The sequence below is a fragment of the Plectropomus leopardus genome, chromosome 2 (assembly GCF_026936395.1).
Source record: "Plectropomus leopardus strain MGB_pleo_1.0 chromosome 2, ASM2693639v1, whole genome shotgun sequence".
Taxonomy (NCBI): domain Eukaryota; kingdom Metazoa; phylum Chordata; class Actinopteri; order Perciformes; family Serranidae; genus Plectropomus; species Plectropomus leopardus.
Window position 1 is genome coordinate 22,355,470 of NC_142177.1, and position 10,470 is coordinate 22,365,939.

A 10,470-nucleotide genomic window follows, 5' to 3' on the forward strand; every position below is an offset into this window, starting at 1 on the left:
CAAACGTCCCAAAATAATAAAATACAGGCAGAGCGTCTCAATACACCACCACACTCTTCCAGTGGATCATAATTTATGATTGATTGGGATTACTTCTGTACAAGTCTACGAGACCATGGTTTGTATCCAACATTGTATACCTTTACACATCATCAAGACTCAAACAAAAAGCATAGCTGGTGCTTCGCCACTCCTTACCTGTGTGTGACTCTGGGCTGTGGTTGGGCAGCATGACGGGGTGCTCTGGATGCTGATAGGCTAATGGAGCTGTGATGGCAGCTGGGCTGATGTTACTGCTGGTTAAGTAGGGGCTGTTGTAGTGATGTGAGTTATAATACGGAGAGTACTGACTCTGACTGTAGCTTGAGTATGCTGAAAACTCCTGTGGAAATGTAAAGAGTGATTTTGTTATCATTTAACAATCCAAAATCATCCTACAGTAAGATAGTCCACAGTATTATGGATAACGCACAGTTAAGACAGTAGCTGAAATAAGATTTTCTTTGACAAGATTGCTGTAAATTAAGATTTATATTTTTCTGTATGTTAGTGTGGAAACTCTTCAGATGTCTTGGCAGTAAAAAAGTTGTTTACATCACTTACTTGTTGGGTCGAGTTGAACGGGGTTGAACTGGAGATTGCGTGGGTGCCTTGAAAAATTCCAGATGATATACCACCACCTGAAATGATGTGAGGACAAAGTTTCAGGTAATAAATAATTCATCCAAGACACAATTAAAAACCAGTAATGGATTTGACTGCGTTACATCTTGTATTGCTGAATTAACGTCAGATATAATTTCACAACATCCAATCTGATCTGTGAAACTGCGTAAAATGTAGTAATGAGCAGCAAACTTTGCCCCCTCCCTCAGTGACAGCTAAGTGCTGCAGGAGCTGATAGAAAGATTTATGTTTGACATAACAATACAGGTGGGAAAGTCGGCTGCTGCTGTTGCGCTGGTAATCTTCTCAGTCTAATCAAGCCAAGGCAGGAGTTTCTTCCTCCAAGCAATTTCGTTTGACAGTAACGCTGCCTCACCCTGCATCTTTCTGTCAGGTCTGTCTGTGCTGTTTGTTTGTCTTATTATTTTTCTTGTAATCTTATCACCACCACCTCCAGCATTTCTAATTTGCATTCCTTCTGTTCGTCAGTTGGCTAGATATCTCAAAAGGTTACGAATGTTGCAGCGGTAGAGGAGCATCAGTGAACAGACGGAGTGATTACTGACCATGTGTTGAAGTTTAAACAAGACAGCTAACAGTTAAGAGGTTGTATGCAGGCTCAGTGGCACAACATGCTGATGATTAGCAGGTATAATGTTTGCCATATTCACCATCTTAGTTTAATGTGTTTAGTTCAATGCTAACATTTGCTGATTAACCTTTAAAACAAAGTGCAGCTTGGGTTGATGCGTATCTGGCCATACACTTTAAATGGAAATAGACTTTTATTTGCTTTAACTTCTCATTTTAAAGTAAATGCTGATTGCACAATTTAATGGCTGTGATATGACACATTCCACGTTTAGATTGGTTCCCTGTAAGCCTTGCTTTCACAGTCTTCCCAGAAAAATAATGGCTCGATTTACTGCACACCGAAAAGGAGACTGCCCATTGTTTCAACAGGTCATACATTTGAAGCCTCAATAGTCTGAAAAATGTCTTATTGGACCGAAAGCCCATTTGTATGACAGATTGTTATCCTGAAAACAAACGCCCATTGTTCCAAACGGCTGTCTCTCTGACAACCAAACAGAGGCATATGACTAATTATTAAATAAAATGACAAAACTGGATCTTCTGACTATGGCACAGGAATAAACTGCCCTTCTCTGCCTCTGACTGGCTTGTACTTGTTGTTAAAATTATGGGCCTTTGGAACAATGCCATGGCACCAAAGGAAGTGTGTCAACCATTACGCAACCAAGACAGGAAGAGGAAGGTGCTTATGTTTTTACCGGTAGCTTCTTGTAGTTATCCCCTGTTGCCAAAGAGTATTAATGTTAGTTCTTTGCAGTTACAGATTCCAGTAGGGAGAACGGCGGACAATTGAACATCCGACGTAGCTGTTGGAAGTGTGATAGTTGTTGCTTGGCTCTGAGGAAAACGGAAAGAGATCTAATGGTTTTGTGATGGTGGGGCGAACAATAATACTATTTGGAAATGCTTGGGGAAGTAGAAAAGTTGTCGGTTTCCAACATAGACTCTATATAAAAATGTATGGCGTTGGTTGCAATTGTGATATTATATAATTGTGAACCTGTGTTATTTTGGCTTTTTTTGTAGAGAGAGAGAAAGTGGAGACGCACCGTCCATCTTTATATTGGTTCCCATTTTAAGTGTTGGACAAACTTAAGTTTTAGCTTGATAATGGCATAAGATGAAAAAGTGAGGGCAACCATTTAATCATGATTCATCCTGAGGGGAACATGAATATCTGAGCCAGATATCATGGCAACCTCTCCCACAGTTGTCAAAACATTTCAGTCAAAACCCCTACATTTCAACATCATGGTGACACTTGAAGTAAATTAGTACATACATTTCTGAATAGGGCCTTGTGCCAATTCATCCACTAAATTTTGAGATGTTGAACAAGGTAAGTAAAAACTTGGCAGCACCTGCCGCCTGTGTGCGTATCCTTGCAGTGCTGCTCGCACAATCCAAAGCCATACAGTATAGGTTAACAGGCAGCTCTAAATTACCAGTATTGTTTGACACCGGTGACGTAAAAGGGGCTAGTATTGACATGTCATTTCTTGACAGTTGCTTGTAGAGATTATTGTGTGGATTTCAATTAGAGGAGCTATTGAAAAGGTCTATCACCGTTGCTTTGTTTCCAACTGTACTGTTTATTGAATGGGTGGTTTTTATTATGTGCAGTAGGAAGGTACAGTAATTACTCATTTCAGTACTGTGAGGAAAAGGTTTGGAAGTTTTTTTTGTTGAAGGACCTACCCTGTGTTATTCTGATTGTTAGCTGTACATCAAATTGGCCTTTGGAGATTAAAAAAAAAAAAAAAAAAATGTACTTGTCTTTTCTGACTGTATCCTGAAACATTTTTACAGATCCACTTCCTCAAGTGTATCTTCCATTATTTCCTCAGTCCACTACTGCTCCCCCTTGCTCCCCATTTCTTCTTCTGCACTCTGCAGTGCATGACAAACAGGAGAAAAATGACTCAATGGAAGAACCACACTGCAACCTCCCCGGACATCACAACAATCTTCAAAGCGACTAAAGGAAAAATACAGGAGGTCTTTCGAGTAAACACAAAAAGGCTCCCATACTCCCCATTTGGTTTCAGTTGTACGCACAGTGTACAGTACGTGTTTTGACTGCATCTTGTGGTGTGTGTGTGTGTGTGTGTGTGTGTGTGTGTGTGTCTGTGTTTGCGTGCTTGTGTATTGTGTACAGTATAATGGATGACATGGAAACATTCTGAAATCCTACAAACATTTGGTTGTTGTGGCGGTTTATTACCGTTTGAAGTTTGCAGTTAATGATTTATGCATAAAAATATTCAAACAAATTTGTTTTGTTTGGGAACAATGTCTTTCAAACTCAAACTACACTCTGTTAAAAAAAAACAGTTTGTTGGATCGACAGTCATTGCGGGATCAGCAGTTTGTAAGAAGTTTCATCATAAGTGTGTTTGCATGAATATTTACATTCCCGTATAATGTCTGACATCTGAATAGTCTCTCTGTAGAGAGGAAGTGAAATGGAAAACTACAGTTGTGTAGGAACGGTTGAAAAACTGATGGAACAGAGACAGGGGTTACTACTACTCATGCTCTACTACTTATCAACTCAGACATCTCTTATGGTTAGCAATACTGATAGTAAAACTTGAGTCTCATTTTTTTAACTTTTAGGGCTGATGTAAACTCCATTCTTTGGGCTCTGATCCAAACATTACTTTTCCAATTCTTTTTACTATTCAAAATGAGTAAAATTTTTATTTCATTATAGAGCTGCATAAAGTGTTTTGAATTCTTGACACTCTTTGACTCACTCTCTCTGTTTATCATGACACTACAGATGCAGGAGTGCGAGCTCTGTGCTGATGAGAGTTTGCTTGCACACAAATATTGATAGGGCTAACTGGTAGCATCACATGGCTAACATTACCCAGTGGTTGTTAATGGCACCAGTGTTAAAAAAGAAAAATAATCAAAACTTTTCCCTGGCTTTTCAAGGACCCATATTAAAAATGACCATTTTGGAAAAGCATGGGCTTTACTGTGTCTGCAGCACTTGCCGGCGTGATTATGGTACTTTTGTACACACAGACATAACTTTTTGCATTGCACGTCATCTGATGCGACTATTGCCCATCACAGTGTCATTACTGAAATGATATATCTTGCGGCCCTAAGTCAACGGATATTTTACAGTATGTCAACATCTAATTTCCAGGAAAAAAAAAAATGTTGTGATGTTACATAAAGTGGAAGGTTATCCCCAGAAGATTACTGTAAAAATTACTTTTACTACACACAACAAAATTGCACGACTTTTCCATAACTTTTCATGCTCTTTTCTAATTCCAGGCTTCTCCAGGCCTGGAAACTTAGATGTGAAATTCAATGACTCTTGCAGGTTTTCCATGACAGCGGGAACCCTGTTTTTTAGTACTTATAAAATAACTGATATACAGTATGCCGCACCAAACCTCATCAGTTTAACCCTGTGCTGTCTCTCCTTTGTCTCATCCATACAGTGGAAACAGGGTCATCCCCCAGTCTGCAACAGTAAACCTACTCTCCCCTCCGTATAATGCACCTTAACCTCCCTCCTCTCACACATAAGGTCAATTTCGCGCTGCTTTCAAAGCCATAAAGTCGCACTGAGCAAGTCATGCTTTGGGCGCCGGACAACTGAGGAATGTGTACAGCACAGATATACACACACACACACACACACACACACACACACACACATACTGCTGTGTGTGGGCAGAGAGCTGCACACTTTTAATGTGAGTTTTTGTTTTTCAGCAGAGACCCTCTGCTCATCTCTGGCTCTCTCTGTTATTTATGTTTTTTTCTTTTTTTTCATCTTCTCTTTGTCTTTGTGTTTTCTCACTGTCTCTCTTTCTCTCTTAACAAACACAAATGCTTGCATGCTGTGTTGTTGGTCTGAGTGGAGAAAGGGGGCCTGACCCCGAGAAAAGAGGAGGGGTGGGGAGACTTTTGACGCCAGGAGTCCAGACCGCAGCTAATGGAGAACAGGTGTGGCAGAGAGAACGAGAGGAAAAGAGGGAAAGAGGAGAGTAGGAGAACAAAAAAGGAGTAAAAGATTTGAGCAAGGATGGATGCTCCTTCCAGTGAGGTTGAAATATGGTTTGAGTGCGAGAGTGTGTCCATTCAGTACATACAGTGTTTCAGACTAACCGTGTGTGTGTGAGTAGCTGTAGAGGCTCTGACTGGGAGGAGTGCCGCTGAAGTTTGGGTAGCCCAGTATTCCCGTCTGTCCTGGAGAGTGACTCAGGCCATCTTCTGTTTTAATGTCTAAAAATAGAAAGATGCAGTCAAAGGGGTGTAGGATTCATTTGTTTTTTCATAAAAAAAAGTCTGCATTTCCACTACAATTACTAGCAATGAACAATAACTTTGCAGAGAGCTCTTTTCTGATTGGTAAGCTAAAATAAAATAAAAACTAAAATAGAACAATTTATGTCTTTGCTTGCAAGTTAATTAGATGCCCTGAGAGTATACTAGCCTATGATTGTGCATACCTGCCTGCTATGCTTAATATGTTGTATCAGGCTCCTTGTTACAAAAAGTCTGAAATCTTATCTCAGTTTAGGATGACATTTAGGCTTTCTGATATTACTTAGACATGTTTCCTGATTGCATTTAGGAAAAAAATCTAGGAATTTTTCAATTACAGAGCTTTCCTGACTTAGGGATTTCCCAAGTTATGAAACCTGGGATGGCACAGACCCTGTCCTAAATTCAAAAAAAGTGCCAAAAATGGCACCAGCACTGTTGTTAGGTCTGCATGGTAATGAAAATAAAAATGGGGAACAATATTAACACTGAAATATAACAACTGACAGGCTAATCCAGCATTTCCCAAACCTCTCCTAGACTACCACTTGTCCTGCATGTTTTAGTTTTCTTCTTTTTCCAACACAGCAGATCCAAATGATATCAATCAACTCATTATAAAGTTGTTATAACTTACAGCAGGAAGAGAACTAAAACATGCAGCGTGCAATGCATGTGCAAGTGGTTCTTGAGGAGAGGTACACAACACTGGGCCACTCAAACTGTATGGTGACACTTTACCTTTCCTTTGCTATGTATTAATAGGGTTATATCTACAGTCAATATGATGAATGACAATTAATTTTAGATCTGATCAACGTCCTCCACAGTCATGTATTTTTCCTAACAACAGCATGTGTGTGTATAGCACTTGCAAGTCTGCCTTTGTAGCACAGTGCAATAGTACAAAGTCATCTTTCTCATTCCTCGTGTCTCCGCCCATGTTTTGTAATGATGTTGCGTTGTATTGCAGCTGAATTAGTTGCTAGTGTCCTATATTGCCATTGTGTCTTGTTGCTTCCATTATAAAAAGAAAGAAAGTCAGCACTTTAGAGAAAAAGAAAGAACTAACTTGCAGTGTCTAATGCTTCACATCACAAACATTTTTGAGAGGATTATCAAAATAATTTACTTCAATAGTAATTTATAAAAGCATGTTTGTTTGTACTCACTGTAAGATGGCATGCTGTAGCCCTGCGAGTGGTGAGTGTAGGGTGTGTATGGCCCTGCAGGCTGGAGGGCGGGACTGTACTGAGTCTGTCCATACGCAGCCATGACACTGCTCCCCGTCAGCTGGTCTTACAACAGGAAGAAATAATGAGGAAATCTTTTATTGACAAGTTCTAGTTCTCTTTTTCTATTACAATAGAACATGGTTAGAACGGTTAGAGTGTGAGGAGGAACATGGTAAACATAACAAAATATGCAAACACATCTTTTTTTTCCAGACTAAAGCTGAACTCTGCTGGGATGCATACACCTAGGTAAAACCTGAATAGACAGTTTAATTTTTTTTTCTAGCGTGAAAATTATTTAGAAAAAAACTACAAAAAAAAACAACCAAAAAACACTTAATTGGACTTAATTTAAGGAAAAGCAAAACCTTACAGTTCTTGGTAAAATAAAATAAGTTAATAATTCACATCACACAGTTTAAGACTAAATCCCAATGATTTTAAAGGATGTCACAGTTTCCTTGTTATTTAAAAGCAAACATATTATTAGTGTATAAGTAGCTATAGCTTTTATTGTTGTAATGCTAAACACAATGACATATGTTGCAATGCATGACAAAAAAATGAATGCAGTTCCATTTATTGATTTAGTGACAAATGTCATGAAAAACTCACCTGCAGTAGGTACAATGAGTTGGAAATGAATAATAAGAAGCCCTATAAATGAGGGGGAAAAAAAGAAAATTAACACTGAAACCAGTCAGGAAATGAACAAATGAGCTTTAGAAATGCTAAAAGTTCATATTCATTCTCATATTCATATTCATTAAATTATATTTTTCATCATAATTCCCTGATAATCTTTGTGCAGTTCCAGAGAAATTTTGTGATGCAAAAGGATGAACTCCAACTACAACAAAAATGTAATAAGAATAAGAATAAATTAATTCATTTAATAAAAAAAAAATGCAGTTCTTGTATAAGATGTATGATGTGCCACAAAGATTTCACTGTATTTATTCCATTGTGATACAAGATCTCATCTTCCAGGGAGTCCTGAACAGGACGGCAACATAAAATTTTAGTTTCACTAAAAGTGTACACTGCAGTCCTGATGACTAGTTTTATCACCATGCTGTGATTTAGTTTAAGAGTGAATTATCGATTTGTTCATTTTACATGCAGACTGGATGCTTGCAGTGACTCTGGCAAGCAAAGAGACACTTTTCATCTAAAGCACTTCACTCAGTTTCCTTTGTAGTTTTGCCCTCTCACCTTGCTCTGTAGAGAGAGCTTTATCCTCTCTATCCCGTCACACTGTTGTAAGTCAGGTTCCTCTTGAGCCGTCAACTCTCCTGTGGAAACAATAGCAAACCCACACCATCAGGACAGGTATGCAGGTGACTGACACATGGCGACGTGCCCCGGGCCCTGTTGCAGCAGGATGAGGAGGATAGGGAGGGGGAAGGATATTAACTCTGTGCACACAGTTCAAGAGGTGAAAAGGATAGACAGAAGAAGAGAGAACAAGATGAATGTGGCATTGATGTGAAGAGCAAGGTCATTAGAGACTCTGACAGTCCAATGATGAGTTGCAGGAACCTGACAGGTAACATTGTTTCTAGGGAAAAAAGATTACAAAATGCCTCACTCATGCTGACTCAGTGTGCTGTTTTGCACCGCTGCCATGCAAACTGTGTGTGTACAGCTACCTTGGGGAAATAAACAAGGAAAGAAAGACCAGAACAAGGCTTCAGTCCAAATTGAGATTCTCAGTCCAGCGAAATTCTTCACACATTGAGTGATTAGACAACAGAGCTAAGACAGGATGAGACAGGATAGATTTTGCAATACAGTTTTCACTGAAGTTGCTCTTTCTTTCTTTTTTTCATTGTACTTTGCTGGTTGTTTTAGGTCCCCATTAACAAAGGTAATGAAAGAAAAATCCAATGAGAGAGAAAATGGTGAAAAGGGAAAGAGGGAAGGGGAGGTCTTGGCTTGGTAAACTGGAGATCAAAAGGTCAATGCCACATGAATTAATCTGAGCCAGGAGCTGAATGAGGTCAGTCGGTGTGACAGCAGATCCTGAAGCTAAATCACACAAGGTACCATCAAATGTTGTACAGGGAAACTTTAGGGAAAAAAAGTAATCTACTAAACACCGTATTTGGACACTTTTCACCCTGTACTTTTGGACATTTTCTTATTTGGCATGAAGGGAAATATTAATTCAATAGCATCAATGCTTTCAAAGTTGTTCCGCAGTTCGGGGAAGGCGCTCTATGGTGACCGACAAGGCAAATGCGCTACAACATTTAAAAACATTTCAATTAGTAGAAACGTGCTATAGCTTCAAAAACGATGCCAATTCAAAAACATACAGAAATCCAAAATAAATACAACAGGAATGTGCTGCAATAACAAAACAACATGCAGCAGGAGGCCAAAACAAATACAGCAAACACGTTGCTAATACAGAAATTAAGCAAAGCAAAAAACACACAAACAAATGCAACATGAAAAATGCTGCAATCCAGTAAACACATCAGAAGTTCTCAAGGCCAAGTACCAGGCTTTAAAGCCAATTTTAAATAGTGGTCAAAAGTCGAACTACACCGTCCAGGTCCGTCATGTGATGCCATGAGGCATTTTGTCCCAAAGACTTACATTGGGAAGTAGATGTCTATAAATCAGTGGAGCCACTTTTGTTAGCACCATAAACCCAACAGAAAAGACCAGCTTCATACTGGTAGGAGTTGGCAATATATAAAGGATAATCAAGGCATCACAGCTTGTTCCACATGTGATATATAAAGACTATACCGCAAACATCAAGTATAAATTGTCAAATCATTTTTATTAGCCATCGATTTTTCAGGTCCTTTGCTCTTTTCTATGGCTCTCTCTCTCTCACATACACTCACAAACACACACAAAGCAGGGCTTTTGCAGAGCTCCAGACTGTGAATATTTAGTTGCATTTTGTGACCATGGAGCACTACTGTGGTTTGCATACTAATGCAATACTAATAATATATGAAGTGGAGAGCTGTTAGTTTGTTTCCAGCTAAGTCAATTAATCATCACGTTTCATGTGATAATAGTCTAACTTAGTGAGTGGTAGTGGAAGTAGTGTCAGCAGGTGAGGCATGTAACTTCCTAATTACCATATTTTATGAAATGTTATTAGAACAGTGGTGTATTCAACTTTATTATATGACAGTAGCTACTTCATTTAACTTTACTGGAAATGCAGTTCATTTAATAATTTAATATTTTAGTAGTTAAAATTAGTTTAAATGACATTTAAAAAATATCGAGATACGTATTGTGTATCGCAATACAGCCTTAAAATATCACAATATTATTTTAAAGCCATATCGCCCAGCCCTAAGTATCAGGTTTGAGTCTGTTTAATCGGATAGCATTTTGAAAGTCTAGAAGAGCTGCATGATCAAATCATTTTAACTTGTGGAAAAATTTTGGCTTCATGCACCATTGAGCAATTTTTCTGGGAATAATCCATTACTCATAAGGTTGGCGGTTCAATCCCAGGCTCCTCCAGTCCACATTTTGAAGTATCCTAGTGCAAGATACTGAACCCGACATTGCACTCGATGGTTGCCTTATCAGTGTGTGAGTGTGTGTGACTGGTTCCTTTGTAGCAGGTAGCACAATGTATGGTGGCCTTGAGTGGGTGAATGTGACATGTAGAGTAAAAGCACTTTGAGTG

At 38.9% G+C, this 10,470-nt stretch overlaps 1 protein-coding gene across 2 annotated transcripts in view; it reads right to left on the minus strand.

Moving 5' to 3' along the window:
* Nucleotides 1–10,470, minus strand: part of eya2 (EYA transcriptional coactivator and phosphatase 2) — a 36,616-nt gene that overhangs the window by 14,705 nt on the left and 11,441 nt on the right. Inside the window, exons 2-7 of one of the 2 annotated variants that reach the window (XM_042495232.2) lie at nt 8,013–8,092; nt 7,413–7,454; nt 6,735–6,855; nt 5,404–5,520; nt 604–680; nt 199–382 (exon numbers count right to left, since the gene is read on the minus strand). In XM_042495232.2, coding sequence (XP_042351166.1) covers nt 199–382; nt 604–680; nt 5,404–5,520; nt 6,735–6,837 — 481 coding nt within the window. In that variant the 5' untranslated portion in view covers nt 6,838–6,855; nt 7,413–7,454; nt 8,013–8,092. Of the gene's footprint in view, nt 1–198; nt 383–603; nt 681–5,403; nt 5,521–6,734; nt 6,861–7,412; nt 7,455–8,012; nt 8,093–10,470 lie in introns of both variants that reach the window. The other variant, XM_042495222.2, reaches the window with a different exon arrangement.